We start from the raw sequence: 24,339 nt of genomic DNA, 5'->3' as shown, positions 1-24,339 counted from the left end.
CCAGATTGCTTACTGGTGATAACGGTTGAAGCCAAATATGTTTTCTATACTTCCTATAAAAACACTTTTTTATCAACAACTTTTTACTCTGATAACAAAAATAAAAGTTCAGGACAAAAATGTTTGGCCTAAAAAAAGGATTTTGGTTTCACCGGAGAATACATGTAATACAGGCCAGTTAGCAATAGAGCTAAATTAATCTATTACCTACGACGGATTCATACGAATCACCTTTTCTATTATCACAAAAGTAAATTCCACAGACTTTATAAACTACTTTTGGTCATATAACACATTTTACTTATCAATTTTGAATTATCAATGCGGCATTCAAACTGTAAACATCAAATTCAGCAAACTAACTTTGTTATTCAATCAAAATTATTTAAGTAAAGCATCTTTTACAATTTCTTGAAGTACAACTAAAAATTGAATTGAAAGAGTTAAGAATTTATGTATAATGTCTATAGAAATAGAGTCTGCAGAGTAAGAATTACTACATAAATGTTAACTATACATTTTTTACTTTTATAAAATAGAAATGCTATTCCTATAATTATGTTTACACTTAATTAAATTTAAAAAATTATTTTCAGTGTCATTCGACTAATTCAACAATATTTGAAGGAATCAAATTTGATGAAATCATTACAAACTCTCCAAGTAATCATATTACTTCCATTTATTATTTGAATTAAGTTTTATTAAAATATAATGAAGTATAATCTCTCTAAAATATGAATATCTTTTTTACTAAAATAGTTGTCTATGACAAAGTATTGATTCAGTTAGAGTATGTGTTGTGGTTTAATACTTAAAACAAATTTGTTAGATTTTTTCTCTAATTACTAATATCTATAAATTTTTTGTATAACTTTTCAAAGTGGCATTTGATATATTGATATTTTTAGGAAGAAACAAGTGTATCATTAAATACTGTTGATAGTATTGATGGTTTTGTTGCTGACATACATAATGGACATTGGGACACAGTACTTAAAGCAGTACAATCATTGAAATTGCCTGATAGCAAGCTTATTGATTTATATGAACAAGTAATTTTTTTTACTTATATTCCATAATTTATTTAGTTTAAAATATTTTTTTACATCTTATATGAATCAAAAAAATTCAATTAATTATAAAAACTTACTATACTATTCTAATACAGTCTAGATTAAAATATCATAATATCTTCATTAATTCATAAATAACAAGAAATAAATTCAGTGGCATATTAATGGTTTCATCGACCCAGTTCATATTTTATGCTCCCTGAAATTCTTTGTTGAACAAAAAAAAAAATTTAACTTGCTCTAAAAAAATTTCTTACTACCCCAATTCTAATGACCCTCTAATATCTTATTTATTAAAAAATTTAGGATATGCATAAACATAAAAATATAAATTACATTATATATGTTTTTACTAGTTTTGTTGGGTACATTGGCTAAGACACTTAAAAAGTTTCAGGGGCACCCTTTTTGTTATGCCATTGGAAAGCTAACCCAGGTAGCTCCTTATGTAGACTTACCAATGAATAAATTAATGTTTGTATAACAATGAAATCCATAAGCGAAACATTTTATATATATATATATATATATATACTTATACATATTTTTCAGTATTAAAAATGTTTTCGCAAATAAAATGTTAAATGGTTAATTTTAATTGTTTAATTTCAGGTTGTATTTGAATTAATAGAATTACGAGAACTTGGAGCAGCACGATCATTACTAAGACAAACTGACCCTATGATTGCTTTAAAACAACATGAACCTGATCGTTATATACATCTTGGTTTGTTTAAATAATAAAAATTAACTTTGAACTATAATTGTCATAACAGAATACTATTGATTTTTTTAAATTTCATAAATGACATAAAAAATATAATTTATACAAATTTACTCATTCTAAAAATTAATAATTATTAACATTAAAATTCTTATTATAGAAAACTTATTGGCAAGATCTTACTTTGATCCTCGTGAAGCATATCCTGAAGGAACAACTAAAGAAAAAAGAAGAATCGCTATAGCACAGTCATTAGCTGGAGAAGTTTCTGTTGTTCCATCATCAAGACTACTTGCACTTTTAGGCCAAGCTCTCAAGTGGCAACAACATCAAGGACTTTTACCTCCTGGTATGTGTATTTTTTTCTTTAGTGTCAAAAGATTGAATATTTATTAATATATTTGGTGATTTTAGGTACATCTATTGATTTATTTAGAGGAAAAGCTGCAGTTCGAGATTTAGAAGAAGAAACATTTCCAACACAACTTTTTAAACAAATTAAATTTATTCAAAAAAGTCATGTTGAGTGTGCAAGATTTTCTCCAGATGGACAATTTTTGGTTACATCTACAGTTGATGGCTTTATTGAGGTTTATAATTTTGTTACAGGAAAAATAAGAAAAGATTTAAAATATCAAGCTCAAGTAATACTAAATATATTCAAAATATTGAAAATATTAATAAAATTCCACCTTTTTTTTTTTAGGACAACTTTATGCTTATGGAAGACGCTGTTTTAAGCTTGAGTTTTTCTCGTGATAGCGAAATGTTAGCTTCAGGATCACAAGCTGGTAAAGTAACTATTTGGAAAATTATGACTGGACAAGTAATGCGCAAGTTTGAAAAAGCTCATGTATTAGGAGTGACTTGCGTTCAATTTTCAAGAGATAATACTCAAATTTTAACAGGATCATTTGATATGACTGTCAGGTTGATACTTCTTTGTTTTTGATTACTTTATAATAAATAATTTATAAAAATAAATTGAATGTTTAAAATAGAATTCATGGATTGAAATCAGGTAAAACGCTCAAAGAATTCAGAGGTCACACATCATTTGTCAATGATGTGGTGTATACAGCTGATGGTCATAGCATAATAAGGTAAAAAATTTCATTCAATATTAAAATAATAGAAAAATATCTAATTATTTATGATATAAAATTATACCTAGTGCATCTAGTGATAGTACTGTTAAAGTATGGAGTGTTAAGTCAACAGAATGCACACATACATTCAAATCTATGGGAGCAGCAGATGTTGCTGTGAACAACGTACATTTATTTCCTAAAAATCAAGATCATTTTGTAGTGTGTAATAAATCAAACACTATTGTTATAATGAATATGCAAGGCCAAGTAAGTTTATTTAACTATATATTTTAACTTTTTGTGACAATAAAGATAAATCGACTTTGATACTATAAATACTAGTTGAGTGGATGTAAATATTCATGAGATTAGGAGGGTAAAGGTGACTTAATAATAAATTGTATAAAAAAATTAATATCTTGAAATTATGTTTGTATGACTTAAACAGTCAAAAATTGATGGCCTAATTCAACAACCAAGTAGTAAGTCCATTTTTATAAATTTGTCAAAGGCAATTCTATGAGTAATTTTTTATGAAAATCAATGGTAAGATATTTTTTTCTAGATTAAATGCCTAAAAAAATTTTAGGAACATAGAATTACATAAAAGAATTATTTTTATTCAAAATTAATAAAACATTATTTTCTAAAAAAGTTGGACTTCCCTAGTTGTTACACTGAGCTTTTCAATTTAGAAATGAAATTTTGTGATTCATTTATATAATGTAATAAAGTGTTATGTATAATTTTTATGCCTAAAAATTTAATTGTATAAATTAAAAAAATATACCTTACATGAAAAATTACAAATTTAACTAATTTTCCTGGATTTTATTTTATTCTGTATTTAATTAACATCAATATTTCTGACAGTGTAGCTCTCAATTTTTTATTGTAGCATTGTTTTAATTTTATTATCTTTTCAAAATTTTATTTTCTAAGATTGTATGTATATGTATTCTATACCCTTTTAAAAAAAATAGATATTTATGTTCTTTGTAAAAATATTCTAAGAATTCCCTACTCCGGCTCACAATGTATAGTATCCTCTATGATATCTATGTCAAAAAAATTAATTGAATTGATGTCCTTATATTTATTATGTATATTATGCATTGTAACCCAGGATCAAAAATAGCTGCATTAAAATAATGTATCTTTATAGCCTTTAATAATTAAAAATGATATTTTAGCTTTTGCAATCTTTAGATGGTCTGCTATCCTATTCTAACATTAAATAAATATGTAACTTAAAATGGGTTATTACCAATTTTTAATTATAAAGTGAAATATTAAATGTCAAACAGTTTAATTGACACCACTTAGTACTATAATTGTTTTTATTTTATATTTGCTCATCTCATGTTATCTAATGAATCTAAAACTTAAAGTTATGTGGTGCAATAGATGCATCAATCATGATATAAATTAAGTTTAAACCACACTATTTATAGGATTGGTAACCACTTATGAATATCAGCAACTATACCACACTTCCTAAATATGATGAAAATCATAAAACATCTTAAGTTGACCAAACTGGTCTATGATTAAAATAATCCCTTTATCTAAGCCTAGATTAATATAACTGTGTATTAAAAACTTATTTTGTTTATAGATTGTTAGGTCATTTACTAGTGGTAAACGTGAAGGTTGCAACTTTGTATGCTCCACAGTATCTCCTAGAGGAGATTGGATTTATGCAGTTGCGGAGGATTACAACTTATACTGTTTCTCATTAGCTAGTGGAAAATTAGAAAAAACTTTGCAAACTCATGAGAAAGAGGTAATTGGTCTAACACATCACCCTCATCAAAATTTAATATGTACTTACTGTGAAGATGGAATGGTAAGATTGTGGAAACCTTAAATTTTAAAGTATCTTCTAAGAATGTATGTAAAATAATGTTTTTTATAAATTAATATAACTTAAGTATGTAATATTGTATAAAAAACATGATAATCAATTATATCATCTTTTAAAAAATTATTTTATTTTATTTTTAAAATAACTTGTATCTTACTTACATTTTTAAATAAAAAATTTGTACATTTAATTTTTAATTCCTATTACAAGATATTTTAATTAAATATAATTTTTATCCCATTTCTTAATTTTATAGTATCTTACATAATATAAAATACTATAAAATTAAGAAAGCATATAAGTTATATTCTATGAATTTCAACAAATTAATTTTATTTCCTATCATTTTAAATTGTAACAAACTGAATTTATAGATAGCAACTTACATATATATATATAAGTATATAAGTAATTAGAAAATTATTTTTCTAAGATAATATTTTTATCTAATTCAATATCTCTTGAAGAATTTTTTTTTAGTATACTTAAAAGACACATTATAATTTTGGTTTCATTGTTCTAAAATGATTTTGTCACTTTAAGTGAATAATAAAAAATTGTTCATTATATTGAATGTAATGATTAAAGTAACTGTAGGAAAACATTTTTCAAAAATTAATATTGTTTATTTTACTAAAAAATAATTATAAATCGTCTTGAATTTTTTCCACGTCCATCAATATGTAATTATTTTTTAAGAAATACAATTGTCCTGTACGTATTGTACTTTTGGCGTTTTTCATTTTTGTTTTATGGCAATTAAATTGTAATAATTAAACAGAATATTCTTTCTTGCATTTGCTTATAAAAAAAGCTAATTAACTTACCATTAATAAAACTTGAAAATATCTTAGGACTGGCCAAATAAATTTAGCAACTATGCTCTATTCTTGCTGGTAGCTACAATAGTTAGTAATACAAGGAATTATTGTTTATTTCTGTTTTGCTCTGGAAAGTAAAACCTGGAAAGAATGGATTAGTTTTTTAAGTGTTTTAAACTCCAAGATTAGGAACTAATAGATTGTTTTATAAAGGTTAACTTTTGTATAACACTACATAACCTAGTACATTGAAATTGAAACTCAGTACCCACACATTCTTGACTGAGCTACACATAACCTCCCAAATATGACTCTATCAACTACAACAATATATATTTTGGATTTTAATTTATCATGGAACTGCTGTGTACATTCAATAAAAATTAAATGTTCATGCACAATCACATAAAAAAAAGTAAAATTGTAAATATACTAATTAAGCCTCATATCTTAAAAATAAAAGTAGAACAGATTTGTTAATATAATAACATTTATTGCCTAAATAAACTTGTTCTGTTATTTAAACTAAAAATATGATTATGAATAATCAATTTTCATTTCAAAAATGATATGTACAATAAGATAAAATAAAAACTGAATACATTTGTTTATTTTAAAAGAAACTAATATAAATATCAATAAATGTAAATGAAGATGAAATATAAAACAAAATTTAGTTCTGATAACAATTTTTTTTCATAAACATAAATATACTTTCGTAATTATTTAAATTTGCTGAAGAAAAAATCTGTAAATTCAAACTTGAATTTCTACATTTTAACAATTTTAGTTTTTAAATAATTATGTTAAACAATTATAAGAGTAAAATAATTATTTGAATATTTGAAATCTATTATATTATTTTGTTATTATAAAAGAAAAATTATAATAATATATATATATATATAATAAAACAATTAGAAAATATTAAACATAATATATAGAATCATAAGTATAATTTGTATTTAAATAATAAAGAGCCCCAACAATAAGAAGCCAATTAGAACTTGAATAATTTAACTAAAAAAAAAAACCCATATTGCAAAGTAAAAAAAGATCTTTAGGTTGTTTATTCAAATGGCAGACAAATTAAAAACTCAAGCAGATGCATTACAGCAGAACTGTTTTATTTGGAATGCAGCTGAATCATTTGTGTTAGTTGTAGTTGCATCTATCCTAATTGGTTTCATACATACTTTGTCAATCTCATCCCCATCAATACTATCCATTTGACGAGCTGATACTTTGCGATGGATTTCTGAAAAAATAAGATTTTTTTAATATTATTGTTAATAATTTTGATATTTAAGTCATTTTATAAACATTTTATTATGTAAAAATGCATTTATATAATAAAAGTAAATTTTAATAAGCAAACCTGCCTAAAACAAACCTGATTTATGATGATTGGCAGCATTGCTTCCTGACATTGTCAGAGTTCACTGTAGGTTTGACATCAATTGGCTCAATATTTGTTGGCCGTATTGTGTCACCTTCAGGCGGATCTCTCATTTGCTTTTGAGATACGATGTTATAAATTTCTGATCAATATTGAAAATGCAAACAAAAAAAATAATAAAAAAAAATAACTACTCAGTTCTAAAATATATATGCATATAAGTAATGTATAATAATATATATATATATTTTTATAATATTTCAATATAGTGAAAAAACTATAAAATATTAAATAGTGACAATATACAAGGTGATTAATTAACTATACCTCACGCAAATTTTTAAAAAATATAAAATATTATAATTTTTTTTTTTTTTTAGAGGTTTATTTGTTTCTCCTTTTGGTAATATTAATTGAAAATTTTAAAATAAAAACTTATATGTTTAATTACAGGCGAAAGAGGTGTAAAAAATGGTGAATTTTAATCTGAATGTTATGGTAAAATTAGAGTGTCATTAAACATTAACCCGATCCTGAGCTTTTCTAAATATGAAAGTATTATCATATCAAAAAGTGATAATACAAACCAATGTTTATTTTTACTTTTTTTTAATGTTGTTAGAAAAAACCATTGAAAGGTTACAAATAATATAAATAATTATAAAAAAAATTGAATTACTCAATAATACGTTAAATACATAAAATTGTTTTCTTATATCTACAATATTTAAGAAATGAAAGCTTTTTACTTAAATTTAAACTAAATAAATTAGAGGTTTTTGTATAATTATCTATTATAAATATTTAATATATTATTTAGGTAACATAATTTTATTTCTTTTGACTTGTAAAATTGAGTTTTTTTTTAATTTTTATGAATACATTGAAAAAATTAAACTACTATGTAAAAAAATAATTTTATGCAAGCCAGCATTTTAATAAATGTACACAGTAACTAGACTCTAAGCACCATCATTAATGATACATTCTGCAGAAATACTATTTTTCTATATTAAAAGAATTTCACCCCTATCTACATATAAAAAAATGTTTGTTATTTTACTAAGGTAAACAAAAAATTAATGTCTAATTTAAATATAGTTTAAGCCAGAAAAAAAAATAAAGGTAGATTTAAATACTGTTCAAACATAGTTCTAAGTAATTTTTACATAGAATATAACAAAACGATAAATTTTCATTTATTGTTTTATGACAGTATTACAATATCAGCATGGAACAGATCTAACTAACAACACTTAATACTTTTATACAATTGAATCATCATTTTGCTCTAATCTTTATATTTATAGAATACATAAATAGATTATTCTTTATAATTTACTTTTAATAATTCATTTATTTAACAATGTTAGGAGGAGAAATACTCTTTGGGTTACAAGCATTTTAATACTCTTAAAACTACATTTTTAAAATAAAAAATTTTAAAAATTTAGTCCGTAGCACGGTAGGTACAGAATTATAAATATACAGCAGTATGAACGAACTTCACACATCTGTACTACATCATCACTAAACTACATACTTTGAACATAAGTAAAATTAAAACTTTTATTACATACAACTTTAATAAGTTTTAAATTTGTAAATTTTATAAACAGTCATTAAAGTTAAACAATAAATATTATTTTGGTGTAAAAAATCACCGTTTACCGTGTTATTATAACTTTCTATTTCAATTTTTGATTCCTATAATATATTAGGTTAAATGGTATAGATCACTTTTACAAGACAAAAATATAGAAATTATTTAAAATATATAAATATATTCAGAAAGAATTTTTGCAAGATTTAATGTCAATCTAATATGTATTATTAAAAGGAAGAGAGATGCCATTCTAAAAAATTGTTCTAGCAACCAATGACTTATGATAACTTACAATTTCAATTTTATAACAAAAATAATAATTATCTAACAAAAGTCAAAAATATTTAATTAAGAATATAATTAAGGAAATGGGAGTTAATGTTGTTTTTAACATAATTAAAAAAATTCCTTCTAAATTTAAACACCGTCTATAGATAATTTATGAGATAATTAAAAATAAATAATAAAAAATATATTTTTAACATTGTCTTAAATGCAAAAAATTATTATAAAGTAATTATTAAATCAAAAATTTTATGAGTTGTCAGTTAGATTCGTTCTATTACGTACATAATATGTATGATGATTATACTATATTTGACTAGCTAAATTATTATAGAATTTTGATTATTAAAAAAATTAAATACTAAGTTTCAAAAAGTTTCAAAAATTTATTCATTGATTATTTCGAATTCATGCAACATCATCATAATACAAGTGATTTTATAATATTAAGCCACACATTATGATCTCAAACAATACATTTTTTTCTGGATACTTTATTTTTAAAGCAAATTAATTGAATTACATTACAATTAACAGAAAAATAATGAAAAATGGTTGTTCTTTTAGTCAATAGCTCAACTTATATTAAACAATGATATAACAAAAAAAAAAATTTAATCATTNTATATATATATATATATATCAATAAATTACTAAAAATGATAGCGAATAATAAAAAGTCTATATTAAAATATATAATCCAATTTATATTAGAAGCTGATTAGTTTACTACATCTTTTACAAAAAATATATTGTTTTTGTACATAAAATAATTTTATCATTAATTATGATACAATTTATTTCTATTATAAAATCTAATATTTTTGTTATTTTTAAAATATTATGTTTTAGTACAATTATTCCTGAGCCAATAGGCAATAAGCATCAAAATAGTAGTTTTGAATTATGTTGTTTTTTTTTTTTTTTTGTCAAATTATTAAATAATAAAAAAATACTGAATATAGTCTAATACATTTCACTTGGTATATGCTGCTGTATAATTTGGTTAATTAACATTATAATAATTAGTATATGACTAATACGCTTATTTTGCTTAATATTAACTATAAATTTGAAAATATACATAATTTAAATTGTATGTTTATCATAAAATTAATTTTATTTACTTTATTTTTTTTTAAGTAACAAAAAATGTACCTTAAATCTTAAAGAGTTTGGTAAGAAAATTACTTTTTAATTTTTGGCACTTGCTTGTTTTTATTTATTTTTAAGCTTTATAGAATGTTACTTTAGTACCAGCTACATTTATATATGCTAAGCTCTGTTTATTTATTGATTTAAAGCCCAAAGATTAACAATCTTTTTAGAAGTAATGTAATTTATTTTTAATTAAAATTATTTTAGCTTCAATTCATAGCTGAAAAAGTATATTCACTTATTTTATGATAAAAATAAACAAATAAAGTACCAAATCATTTCACTGATACAATCAATTGATAAATGTGTGATTAAGAAACTCAAATAAATTAGTAAACTTTTGAATACTAAATATTATACAAGAAAAATAAAGTATTATTTAAAAGTTCTATTATAAAACAATAATTAAATTAAAGTGTGCAATATTATCAAATATCATCTACATAAAACTGCTAGAATACTTCTAACTGAAGTTTAAAAACAAAAAAAAAAAGTTAAAAGAACAATTTTGTTTTACCTGTGAGAATATTCTCAAAAGCAGTTTCAACATTGGTTGAATCAAGGGCAGATGTTTCAATAAATGATAAATTATTGGCTTCTGCAAATGCTCTAGCTTCATCGGATGGCACAGCTCTTAAATGACGTAAATCAGATTTATTACCTACCAACATAATTACAATATTTTGATCAGCATGATCACGTAATTCACTTAACCATCGTTCCACATTTTGATAAGTTAACTGTTTGGCAATATCATAAACTAATAATGCCCCTACTGCACCTCGATAGTATCTAAAAGTATACGAAAAAAAAATTTCTTAGTATGAAAATTTGTTTTAAAAATATAGAAATATTTACGCTGATGTAATTGCTCTGTATCTTTCTTGACCAGCTGTATCCCAAATTTGGGCTTTAATAACTTTCTTATTGACCTAAAACATAGATAATTTATATGTTAAATTTGCTTTATTATTGCTCCCCCTTGTACCCACGCTTACTTGTAACATAAAAAAAAACATAGGTGAGTAAAACCAATAGCTTCTTAGCTACAACTCAATAAAAGGAAATATATGCAACAGCCAAAAAAAAAAAAAAAAAATTGATACATCCTTCTTTTCATTATTTAATAGGCTGCTTAAATAAACTCGAGAAATAATAATCATATCAATTGCTATTTAAAGAGTATTTTGAAGTATTTTGAGAAGAGCCTTACTAATAAAAATTAATTCAATTTCTACAAATTTCTAAATTGTACAATATAATTTATAATTATAATCCAAAAGCCAGTATGACCTAATTATCAAAGATTATTTTGTGAAAGGAAATCACTAAAATTTTTTTTAGCTTCGATACGAAGCTGAAAAGGTATTAATTTTACTATGATGTGTTTTTTTCATGTATTTACTTATATATGCAATTATTACTATACTTCATTACTTAACACATTTTCAAATCATCTTGGTCACTAAATTAAATCATATCAGTCTATTCCAAAAATATTTAAATTTTACTAAATAAAAAAAAATACATTATTTAAACTTCACTAGTTATTATTTACTTTTATTAATGTGTACTCAGGATTTTTCAAAGAAGGAAAGACTAAAAAAAATTGTAGTAACTTTTTTTTTAAATATTAATTTAACAATATTTAATAAAGGCTAAAACCCCTTTTACTCCCTCATTGTTTTATTTTACATGAAAAATTCCAAAACAATCCTAAACCATAGAAAATTGCTAGGTTGACACAGCATTCCATACCAAAAATATAACTTATAGTTTTGTAACTCAAAAATCTGATTAGTAAAATGAATATTTAAACAACAAAACTCTAATTAGAGTATTAGTATAGTTTCTATTTTAAGCTATATATTATAATATAAGTATATTACTTTGATGCTTCTTGTTGCAAACTCCACTCCAATAGTAGACTTTGATTCTAAATTAAATTCATTTCGAGTAAATCTAGCCAATAAATTACTTTTACCTACACCTGAATCTCCAATAAGAACCACTGAAACAATTAAATATTTTTAAGTTTAATTTTAATCATATAAATTATATTACAATAATAAGAAAACATATATAACAATGTATATGTTGAAATCTTCACTTCATAATAAATTATTAATAATAATATTAAAATTTCATTTTTAATAAGTTGTTTTATTTGACTTTCTTATAGGAATGAAAATATTTTAAGCATATTAGCATGAAAGTAAAACTATACAAATTCAATTGAAAGAGTGAAGGAAATGTATAATAGAAGAAGAATTTCAAATATTATAACATAAGTATCTGAAATATTTAAAAAAAAATACAAAATCTTAGAACTCAAATACAAAACTTATGCGTTTTTCATGCCACTGCACTATAGGTTCATGTAATGTAAAACTAGAATATCAAATTTATTTTAGTTGTAATGCAATTATCAATAATTTTTTAGAAAATCGAGTGACCAATTTTTTTATAAGAAAATTTTGCAAGAAATATCATAGTATAATTTATTTTTAGTTTTTATAATTTCTCAATAAGCTATTATATAAAATCAATACTATGAAAAGTAGAAGTATGTAAAAATAATTTAATTATAAAATAACACAGGACAACTGCCATTTTTTTTAATTACAATTTTTATATGAATTCTAAATATCTAAAGCCAGATTTGGAATTAGCATCAAAAATTTTTATAGAATACAAATAAAAAATGTGGGCAAGAAAACATTTCATATTATTTAATATTGTAATTTTTAAGGAGAAATTAAAAATTATAGAGTAGTTATATATTTCGTTACATAGATTATTTTTAACATATTAAATATCACAATCAATTTTTATATGAAAATACTAGTTTTTACAAATTAGTAATTATCTTAAGAAAAGAAGTGATGTAAAATAACTAATTGCAGGTTTGATATCAGTGCAAAAATTTGATTAGCAAAATATATTATGGTATATGCTGATTGAAAAAATATTTCATTTTTCTGTGTAACTTAATATAAAATCGAATTCTATACTCTTATTGTTTGTGGAGTTATTTAATAATAAAAATACATACTTTAAATAAAATATTTTTATTTAAAACAATTTTTTTTACTGTGACGGCCAATTTTTTATATTAGAACAGTTGCCCGGGCAACTTTTTTCTATCTTATAGTACATTTTAAATCTTTAATTTGAAGAGCACAGTCATTTCTAAATATTATCTAAAATTGTGTTGTAGTTAGTTTATTCATTGGATTGACATAAAAAAACACACAATGAAAGAATATTTTATCTAGGATACTCATTTTCAATAGGATTAATGTTTTTAAAAAGAAGATATAGCACTTTTAAAATTCAGAAAATATTTGTTGAAATGTCATTTCTTACAGTAGCATAATTTAATATTTAGTTAATAAATAAGTTCAATTAGATTAAAATTTAGTTCTTTTGACGTATTTATCATTAAAATAAGTCCAATGAGAGATGAGAATTTTTCGGACAGAAAATTTGGAATATTGGAACACTGGATGTAAATTACACAAATAGTCAAGGAACTAATAAATAACAAAGTGAAATTATAAATCTTTATAGTTACTTATCTAATACAAATCTATTATATCAAATCTAATTCGTCAATAAATACTTTAAAAACATTAAAAGTGAAGAAGTTTTATTTTGTCTATAGTTAATAGACTACAGTTTTTATATTCATTTAAGTTAATCAATCAAAATGAAATAAAAATCATACAAAGTGTTTTCGTATACGCGAAAAGAACTAAGAAAAAAGTCAAAAACATTCAATATGACGAGTGAGAACCACATACCCCAAACGTGAAAGACCTTAGTAATAAAAATGCAATAAAATTGTACATCACACAGTTATAAAGTTTTATAATCAAAATAAATATTTTCGGAAAAATTTAATTAGGGGTGATTAGCACCCTAACCATCTATTTTGTGATACGTCAATGCAGTTAATATTAATATTTTAAAAACATTTTCAAATAAATTTATTAACCAAAAATTTGTTAAATATTATTAAAATTCAAAAATTTAAAAAAAAATAAAAAACATACTTTTTTTTTTAACTTTATTGTTTATTTTAATTACGAAGACCAATTCAGTTGTATATATAAAATATTTATGAAAAATAAAATTGTATTGATTTATACATTTTTAAAAAAGTTATAGCAATATAAAGTCAAGAATTTCAACACAAAAATAGCATATTTTTAACTAGTAGATTAATTAAATTATTTATTGAAATTATTTACTTCAATCAATAAATTAAATATTTAATATATTTTTTGATATATATATACATATTTTAAATATAATATTAAGTACATGCAATTTATACATGAAAATAAAATCACAAATGGTTATAAATATTCAATAAAGTAATTGAAGCTAATAAAATAATTTATTTTAGGGTCAAATATCAATAAATGTTCACTGCATCTTTGTTTTAAAAAAATCTAGTTCAATTGGAATGTAATTAATTCTGTAAGTAAATATTAAACAACAATCAGTCAACAGATAATATAATAAATATAATGAAAATAATTTAAAAATAATTAAGAAGTTACTTTAAGTTTAAACTATGTGAAAAATAATTTATTATTAGTTACATTAATAGATGTATTTGTGGGAAAAATAACTTACAAAATATGTATACATTATAAACTAGATTAAAACTATAAATTTTTTTTTACTTAAGTTATTAAATTATAATTTTTATTGGAATAGGGTGGCCAGATATCTAAAATAAAGAAGTTTATTTTCCAGTCTTGACAATTTAAGTCAGCTAAACTTCAACTATACCACGGCCAATTAAAATTTATTTAGTAAATCGTGTTAGATATATTTTAGAAATACAAAAAAACTGAAGAATTCAACAAAATAGTCAAATATCCATTTCACTTCAGACAAAACAATTAAAAAACAAGATTAAATGATAAATCTTAAGAAAACATTACTAGATTGAAAAGAAAAGGTGGACAAAATTTACTAAGTATATAAAAGATATTCTAATTATTAACACATTAAAAAACTAAAGACTACACCACTAATGAGATTAAATTTCTTTTATCCATACATTCATATTAAAATGAAATACCATATTTAAAATTACAAATTCTGTGCACATTACAGAATATTTTTCAATTTACTAAAATTCGGCTTTTTAATAATGTTATGGTTTATGGTTTTCAGAACTGGTTTTTCTTAATTATGATGTATACAGATATAATTTATTATCTAATATACTTATTGCTGTACATAATAATATAAATTCAAAAGTCATCTTAATTGAAAATTGTATTATAGAATTATTGTTTGTACTTTTGAAAATCTCCAATATCACCATTAATGATTCTTTGTAATTATATTCCAAATAAATGAAATTAAAATATGTATAATGATTATTTTAATAAAATTAAATTGTTGTAATTTTAATAATAAATTAGCATATTTACATATTACTTGAAATGTTTACAGATATATCCACGTTTTTAGTTAAGAACTGAATTTTCAAACTCATTGCAGAATCTGAAACGTCAGCTCATAACTAAAAACGCTGATACATCTGAAAACATTTTAAGCAATACGACAATCCACGAAAGTTTAAACACATTCATATATTTAAATATTTCTCAATTAAATTTATTACAAATAGTAAAAACACCACATTGGATTGTGCTATAACTTTATTTAAATAGAAATCCTATTACGTTTGATTATTATTTAGGACATAAAAATATAATAAGTTTCTTCATTAAATGATCATCATGTGCATTTTCTAAAAAATACAGCTACAGTAAGACTTGATTTTTTAAAACACCTTTTCTATTTCTCATTAGATCATTCTCAAATTGATTATGCCTTCTTAATTTAACACCCATATTTTATAATACAAATTCAAAACTTGAACAATAAACAAAATAATTTTATGAGATTTTTATGTTACCAATGTATTGTTTATAATATTCTGATTATAATATAAAAACCTATTTTTTATGTTAAAAACACTTCAATAATAATTTATGCAAATTAAATTTCTTTATAAATTGCTAACAAATATAATAAACTGTCCTGAATTATTACTAATTTTGCTAGCAAATATTTAAATGTTAACAGGAAATAAAGTGAATTTTTAAATATTTTTATGTTAAATGTGTCCAAAAACATAAAAGAGTTACTATTATAAAATATTAATTATGATAAATATTTTTGACTTCTTTTTTATTATATGGTTATATTTTACAAGACTTTGCTAATATATTTATTACTAATACAATATTATTTTTATTATTAATATTAATATTACATTTAAAAAAATATATATTGTAAATATATCTAAAAAAAAAATTGGAATTTGAATTTATTTCTGTAATAAAAATATATTATTATTAATAAGAGTTTAAACAATCAAAAATAACAATACAATTTTTCTATATTTCCATTATTACCACGTTAGAGCATAAGATAATTCAAGAATTAAAAATATTATATAACTATAGTAAAAGCAATATTAATAAACTGTTTTTCTTTTTTGTGTTTTTATATTTGTTCAACTTTTTAATTGAGTAAATGTGTGTAATAAATATATATATATATATATATATATATATGTATATTAGAAAAAAAGAAATTTTAATTATTTTAAAAAAAACCTAATACAAAAATGCTTTCCCTATAAATACTCATAAAAAAGTAACTCTTATAACTTTATGAAGCAATAATATTAATTTAAAAAGGAAAACATAAAATTGTTATTCTTATAAAAATTTACACATTTACAAAGAATCTGTTTACAGCACAAAATAAAATGAAAGTCGCACTTTCAACACCATTTAATAGACTTGTCACTTAACTAAATCTTGTGAAGTAAAAAAATTATTGATATTCATCTATAAGATTATGGAAGTCTATTAATATTATGGTTATTACAAAATAATTTAAGGTGTAATTAAAGGAAGATGAAAATTGAATAAATTACAATTAATAATAATAATAAGCGCAATGAAACAGAGAAAAAGTTTACAATAATAAAATATAAATGATAATTAATATAAAATTTTCTTCCGGAATTTTCGCACCGACAGTATAAATATAAAATGAATAATATATATAATACATAATTTATCGAGTAACATGATCATGTATTTCAGTATGCCATTAAATAATAATATACCTTTAAATAAATAATCATATTCTTCATCACCAGTACCCATTTTAGCAGTTTGTTATAACACTTCACTTCAAAATTGAAACGCAACAGAAAAATAGTTCGCAAAACAAAAGATTACGATAACGAACTAATGTGAAAATCAAACGTGTAAATATTACTTATAAACAAATTAACTTTACAAAACTAATTTAATCGTTAAAGCGGTTAACGTAGCACTTTAAAAAACATAGTGACTAAGGGAAACAAAAAAGAGCAGCCTTAATAATTGGAAAAATTTTCAAAATAAAAATGTAGATTATAAATTATATCTATTAAATAAAATGCAGGCAGGAAATTTTTCCCGTGACAATTCATGAAAAAACTTATGACGATTAGACGAATTAGCCAATCAGCCGTAGACAGTGTGCCATTACATGATGATTCTAAATATCTCTTTTATTCAGCATACGCCCTTGCAGTTTAATTGAATGGCGCCAAATGTTTCAATTTCATTACTTAACTAATATAACATTACATAAAGTAATAAGATTAGTAACTATTTTAATTACTTCAAGATGCTAATTAGAAGGGATTCGGAAAGCATAAATCCTACTAAAAATTCAAAAATATTGTAGTTGGTTAATCGAAATATTACGCTTCTTGTAGTTACTAGATATTTGTAAGGGCCTTATTTCAATGCATTCATTAAATATAAATAGATAGAACACGCAATAAGAAATTTCAATAAAAATCAAAAAAATTCAATCTATATTGGGCTTTTAAAACAACAGCAATGGGAATATCATAGAATTATGCTCCCGATCACTATCATTTTTGGGGGATTATAGCCCCTGAAAATTAGAGAATTATATGTATTGTTATATAAAAACTTATTTAGGGTAAGAAAAAAATATTAAAATATATTATAAGAACCCCAAAATTTGTATTCCATTTCCGTCTATTCATCCTATCAATGCATATATTTTAGCGAATACATTAATTTTTGAATGGGTAAATTTATGAGTATATTCAAATTTATAAATGTAAATATCTTTATTTTTTTATAACAATGAGAAAACAAATTACTTATAATTTTAAAATTTTGAAGTTTGGTCCACTTTAGAGATCGAATATTAGAAAATAAAATTTAATGGAGTAGGAACGTTTTTATTAATTTTATACTATCAAGCTCAATTAGTGTTTTATAAAAAAAGTTTAATGAGTATGAATATGAATAGATTAATTTTTAATGAGAAACATTCATATAATAAAAAATTATTACTTGTAGCTAATATTATTTTAAATAAAAAATTATATCAAAAATATTAATTTAATACTAAAAAATATTAAAAATATTTAACTCAAAAACCTCAAAAAAAAAATTACTTGAAATATCGCCGATACGTATTTCGGCAACATTGTTGCCATTATCAATGTGAAATACCGAAAAACCCACTCATACACATTACTATCGTTATTTTTAAATAATATTATCACAAGTTTAATAACGAATGTTTTAGTGAACCAAAATCTTATTTAATTGAATTGCTATTATTTTAAAACATTTCTATTTGTAATTATTTACGATTTTAATTAGTTTTATGGTTTTAATGAAGTGATTATTATTTCTTAAGAAGTAAATTAAATTGATAAATCTCCTGTGGCTGGACATTTATTGATACATAATAACTCCATTAAAACCATAATACTAATAACAAGAAATGATTTTCGAACGCAAATAACTTTTTTTAACTCAATGAACAAGAATGGGAATGCATTCGTTTTTTAGGGATGACCTAAAACGCGTACCGTCCGTTTCTGAAGAGATCTTCTAAATAATTTGAGGGGCCTCAGTTATACTGTATAATAACTACTGACATGTATGCTATTGCCTGTCTTCTACGCCTTGTCGTTTGACTTCCACTAAATTCCAATTTGGAACTATCCGTATATTGTTAATATAATAATAACTACCTATGTATACTCCATTGGCACCCGTCCGCTGCGGCGTGTTCGCGTTGTCGTCGCGTGAAAACAACCGTCCGACCTCTTGAAATATGTTGTGCGCTCAAAAATCAAAAAGTGTAATTTACACGTATTTATACATGTATAGAATTAAGTACTAAGACTCATATACAAATAAACGTAGTTAATTAGTAACATTAATGAACCTATTTTCTCACTTGAAGTTTTACTTCAACAATTTAAAAAAAAAATATACTTTTTTTATGTCGAATTGATTAAAAACTATTTGTTATACTTAAGTTCTAATTAAGACATTAGTTCATGTCCAATTCTGAAACAAAGTTGACTAAAATTATTATATTTAAAAATGTAGAGCGCAATCAGAGAATAATTTTTAGTTTTGATCTCCTGAAAAGTAAGAAAAAGTGAGTTACTGCCATATTCATTGCGCATATCGAAATGTTCCTTACCCATTGAATTGAATTCAAAGTCTGCTATGTATATTTTGGACACTTTAATAATTAAGCAGTTAAATATTAATAACAAAAGTAAATGATTAAAAAAAAATTATGTAATAATAATTATTGTCTTTGGTAACTAGATTTGTTTGGAAAAAGTATTTTTGATTTATTTTTGCGGTTTACTCATAGTCTAAATATTATTTCATATTAAATGATTATTGAACAACAATTTTTACAAACACTTTATATTATTGGTGACGGTGATTATTATAAATAATTTTATATACCTACTTACGTAAATTTTGTAACCCTAACTCATTGATTTTATTTAAAGTCATATCAGTAAAATTTTTGCATAATTAGTGAACAACGTATATTAAAAATGAATTTATTTATTTTTAATATTGGGATTGAAGTCCTAAATAACTAGTCATCGAGAGACGGTTGTTTTATCAAATATGTATTAGATACGTTAATGTATCCGATAAGTAAAAAAATTATTATTTTTATTTTCAATTAAGCGCCAACTTAATATTTTTAAATAGTTAAAAAGTTGTAATAAATTTGTCGCGTGCGAATATTAGAGTTTTTTCCCTCAGTTTATGCAGACACGCATACATACTAGGGATGGGTGTTCGTGAGTGAGTCAACTCAAAGAGTTGACTCTTTTAGGTGAACTGAATGAGCTGAATCAGTGTGCCATGTTACTGTGACTCAATGACTCAGTGTGGACTAAGAATTGAATTTAGTTTAAAACGTTTCATCAATAAATTCTGAATCATGCAAATTGTAATGTATAGATTTAACTTACAGAAGTAGAAGTTGATGGAGTAATATTTAGGTCATCAATCGTCTCTTCTATTACATGAGTCTATTTAATAAATTTACTAATGGATGCTTAGATTTAATATGTCTAGTTAAATTTGAAGTCGAAGAATGATTATTTTTTAATTTTATACGACAAAGTCCACACTTTACATGAATATTAACTGCTTCAAGTTGAAAAAAATCCCAAATAACACTTGATTTATTCATTTTTAAATGAAATAAAATACCTTCGTAAATTAAATAAAGTGTTTCACAATTTTCGATTTTGTGTACAAGATTTATTGTAATCACAGGAAACAGCGTTGACACAATGAGAAAATTTTAAATAAACGAGACTAGATAATATGTCAGTTTTTAGAACAATATTCATTCAATAATAGACCTGAGTCAACTCATTTGAGTGAACTGATTCAAATGAACTGATTCATATCAGTGAGTCAAAAATCCCATCTCTAATACATACACTAGTAGTGTTTGAACGACCGAAAGCGTCGTCCGAACAATATTCTGAAATGTAAAGCGAGGGGCTGCAATCGTGTGCGTGCGGTTACGGCTCCTCTGCAATCTTATGTACGGGTTTTGGACAACCGCAGAGTCGTCCATACAGTAAAATATTAGTATATTACTATTTGGGTAATTTATTTTTAGAATTAACTGCGTGTACGGTCGTCGTTATCGGTTGCTATAATTGTATAATCGCCATTATTATTATTCTCATTTCTATTTTCTAAAGCGACCTTTAAAATAATAAGTGTATGTGCTTTATTTTATTATATCAAATTTGACTATTTTTTATACCTTTAACTAGCGGTATTAATTTAAAGTCCCATCCCCACCACCAGAAATGTTTAAAACTACTAAATAGATTATTGCTTAAAGAGACACTTTATGGTAAATGATAAATCAATTACACTGTAAATTTATTTAAATAACATAAATTTTTTTATTTGTAATATTTCAAGCCATTTTTAATCAACATTTTTATATATTTATAAAGTTCACAATTTTGTAAACAATTATTTATATTTTAAAATTTTTAATTAAAAATTATGGGAATGTATAATCGATTAAATTATTATAAATTATATATATATAAAATAATATATAATATAAAAAGAAAATTTAAAACTTCTATCAAATACAACATACATTTCTGCTGAAAAAGAACAAAAAAGAATAAATTTAATTTAATAAAAGTAGTGCTTGAATAATTTGTACTAAGCCGAAATAATAAACAACATACATTTTATAAATGCAATTTATTTACACTACTAATGGGCGATAAATAACAAACAGAAAAGTAACTCAACCAGATAGTCTATTAATAGCAATAATTTTAGTATATTTGAGCGACAAATTCAAACAACGGTTTTCATCAGACGGAACAAATATTTTCAAAGAGGCGATAAATTCAAATAATAGATGAGTTAATAGGAAAACTGGCAACGTGTGGAATTCATAAGCGTCAAAAATGATTTCAATACAGACTATATGAAAGCAACGTTGCCAGTTTGCTTATGAAATAATTTCTGCATCGCAAACACAACTGCGTGACTATTGAGTAAAATAGAATTTTTTCAATCTTACCATTTGCCTCCAACCTCACGTTCTCTCGTGCAATATATTCATTGTACTATATATTTATGATACTTTAATTTTGTTCATCTGATTATTTAAATTTGTCGTTCTTACTACTTGCCACGATTGACTTCAGTATTTATTTTCTCCAACATCTGTCCGTCGAATTTATTAATCAATGAATCTGTCGCCAGACAGATTGTGTAGTTATCAATTTATTGCTATACAATTGCTCTCTTATAATATATTAGTATTTGAATATGTTTTTTTTTAAATAGAGTTACTCACATGCTCATTATTACTCGTCTAATTATTTAAATAATAATAATTTCCAAAGTACTTATCTAAAAATTATTTTTTTAAATATAAGTTTTACATTTTATTTTATAAATAAGTTAAATAGGTATGTTGCCATTTAAAAAAATAAAGTTTTTACCCTTATAAGAAATAAAGAACGAACCTGAAAAGTATTTAACTATATATAAAATGAGAGATAAATGGTATTCAACATATGCAAAAAAAATATTTCTGAAATTATTTAAACTTCTATATAAAATATAAGAAACATTTCTACTAAAAAAATAATAACTTTGAAGTAGAAAAAATTATGCTTGAATGATTTGTACCAAAAATTGTAAAGCCGACATAATAAACAGCATACATTTTATAAATGCAATTTATTTACTATACTAACGAGCGATAAATAATAAATAGAAAAATACCAGATACAAACTTAGTGGTCAATGATTAATCTATTACTCTGTAAAGCTAATTAAATAACATATTATATTATATACATATAATAAATATTTTTAGTAATATNAACATTATATTATATACATATAATAAATATTTTTAGTAATATTTCACGTAATTTTTACGTAATAATTTTATACATTTATTAAGTCACAACTTTGTAAACAATTATATATATTTTTTAATTTTATATTAAAAATTATTACAGAGCAGAACCGATTAAATTAATATAAATTACAATATATATTTAGTCTCTAATAAAAGTATAAAGAAAATTTTCAACGTCCATCGAACATAGAAACAATTACTGCTAAAAATGATAAAAGTATAACTATAATATAGTATAAGTGATACTAAAAATTGTCAAAGCCGTCATAATATACATTTTATGAATGTTATTTATTTGTTTACTATACTAATGGGCGACAAATAACAAATAGAAAAATAACTCAACTAGACAGTTTATTAATAGCAATAATTATAGTATATTTGAATGGCAAGTTCAAACAACCGTTTTCAGTAGATGGAAAAATATTTTTAAAGCGGTGAAAAATTCATTGATTATTATCAACTCGATGGACAGATATTTGAGAAGTTTAATACTTTAGTCAATCGAGCCAAAAGTAGTAAGAGCGACACAATTTCAAATAAAACATTATTTCATAAGCAAACTGGTAACGTAGTGTTTATAAACATTATGAACGTTTTTAATGCTCTGTCCCTTCAGATTTATGAAAGCAGCGTTGCCAGTTTGCTTTTGATCTTATTGCTATACCACAGGCCACGCAACTGAGTGACTGTTGAATAAGACAGGATCCTTCTATCTTACCATTTGTCCGCCAAGTTGCATTCTCTCATACAGTGTATTAACTGTACTATACCCTTATAATACTTTATTCGACATATTTTTTGAATTTGTCGCACTTACTTCTTGCCTCGATGGACTACAATATTCATTTTCTCAAATGTTTGTCCATCGAATATATAAATAATCAATGAATTTGTCGCCAATTTGTTATATAGTTTTCAATTTATTGCTCTAGTGTATTATGATGGGATATGACAATTATTATCATTTTTACATTATTTCAATATATATGTTGCCATTTAAAAAAATAAAGGTATGAAAGTGATAAAGGTGAACTTAAAAAGTATTTAACCACTACTAAAAAAAAAACATTTTCGAAATTATTATTATTATAGGATAAAATTAGTGGACAATAATAAATTAATTACTCAGCTAATACTAATACAATACCCTTAAGCTATTAACATTTTTTTAGTATATTTTTCCAATAGCAATAAATAGCTGCTAATCAAAACGATTAATAGCAGTGACTGCTAGTTTTAATTATCAATATTATTACTTTTCTGACCACCTTGTTAACTGCCACAAATTACTAACAAGTCAGATTTAATGTTTTATCTAGTTATATTGATTATTAGAATGACTATTATTATTTATTAACAACGTCAAACAATAAGGATATAGTCGTCATGCTAGTATAATTGTACATTTTTAAATATTTTCCTAGAATACTCGATATCTCCCAGAAATCGAATTTTCGGAT

The 24,339-nt window shown here is 23.3% G+C and overlaps 2 protein-coding genes across 3 annotated transcripts; one reads left to right on the top strand and one right to left on the bottom strand.

Moving 5' to 3' along the window:
- The first annotated feature begins 17 nt into the window (after positions 1-17).
- LOC126907877 (WD40 repeat-containing protein SMU1) lies at positions 18-4,799 on the top strand. The gene is made up of 10 exons (XM_050689525.1): positions 18-486; positions 597-663; positions 912-1,055; positions 1,689-1,803; positions 1,961-2,149; positions 2,215-2,444; positions 2,507-2,730; positions 2,802-2,903; positions 2,975-3,158; positions 4,510-4,799. Exons 1-10 carry the CDS (start codon positions 461-463, stop codon positions 4,759-4,761), a joined length of 1,533 nt encoding a protein of 510 aa, XP_050545482.1. The 5' UTR covers positions 18-460; the 3' UTR covers positions 4,762-4,799.
- Positions 4,800-6,167: 1,368 nt separating this feature from the next.
- On the bottom strand, positions 6,168-17,533 carry LOC126907890 (ras-related protein Rab-11A). Of its 2 annotated transcripts, XM_050689549.1 has the most exons (6): positions 17,205-17,528; positions 11,917-12,038; positions 10,886-10,959; positions 10,545-10,819; positions 6,973-7,120; positions 6,693-6,837 (listed from the first exon to the last, which is right to left on the bottom strand). In XM_050689549.1, the coding sequence occupies exons 1-5, from the start codon at positions 17,242-17,244 to the stop codon at positions 6,978-6,980; spliced, it is 654 nt and encodes a 217-aa protein (XP_050545506.1). In that variant the 5' UTR covers positions 17,245-17,528; the 3' UTR covers positions 6,693-6,837; positions 6,973-6,977. The 2 variants fall into 2 exon arrangements, with proteins under 2 accessions (XP_050545504.1, XP_050545506.1); XM_050689547.1 differs by lacking the exon at positions 6,973-7,120 and having other exon boundaries at positions 6,168-6,837; positions 17,205-17,533.
- Positions 17,534-24,339: the final 6,806 nt, after the last annotated feature.

This window comes from Daktulosphaira vitifoliae, unplaced genomic scaffold (genome assembly GCF_025091365.1).
Source record: "Daktulosphaira vitifoliae isolate Bord-2020 unplaced genomic scaffold, ASM2509136v1 Scaffold_5, whole genome shotgun sequence".
NCBI classification, from domain to species: Eukaryota; Metazoa; Arthropoda; class Insecta; order Hemiptera; family Phylloxeridae; genus Daktulosphaira; species Daktulosphaira vitifoliae.
This window is presented reverse-complemented; position numbering and strand designations above follow the sequence as displayed.

Excerpts from the sequence above, each read along its gene's own strand:
- LOC126907890 (XM_050689547.1), bottom strand. The coding sequence starts at position 17,244 with ATGGGTACTGGTGATGAAGAATATGATTATTTATTTAAAG. Across the intron at positions 10,960-11,916 it reads TTGCAACAAGAAGCATCAAA|GTCAATAAGAAAGTTATTAA; the intron begins GTAATATACTTA and ends TCTATGTTTTAG. Across the intron at positions 6,838-10,544 it reads TTTTGAGAATATTCTCACAG|AAATCCATCGCAAAGTATCA; the intron begins GTAAAACAAAAT and ends TTATTTTTTCAG.
- LOC126907877 (XM_050689525.1), top strand. The coding sequence starts at position 461 with ATGTCTATAGAAATAGAGTCTGCAGA. Across the intron at positions 2,904-2,974 it reads GATGGTCATAGCATAATAAG|TGCATCTAGTGATAGTACTG; the intron begins GTAAAAAATTTC and ends AATTATACCTAG. Across the intron at positions 3,159-4,509 it reads TAATGAATATGCAAGGCCAA|ATTGTTAGGTCATTTACTAG; the intron begins GTAAGTTTATTT and ends TTTTGTTTATAG.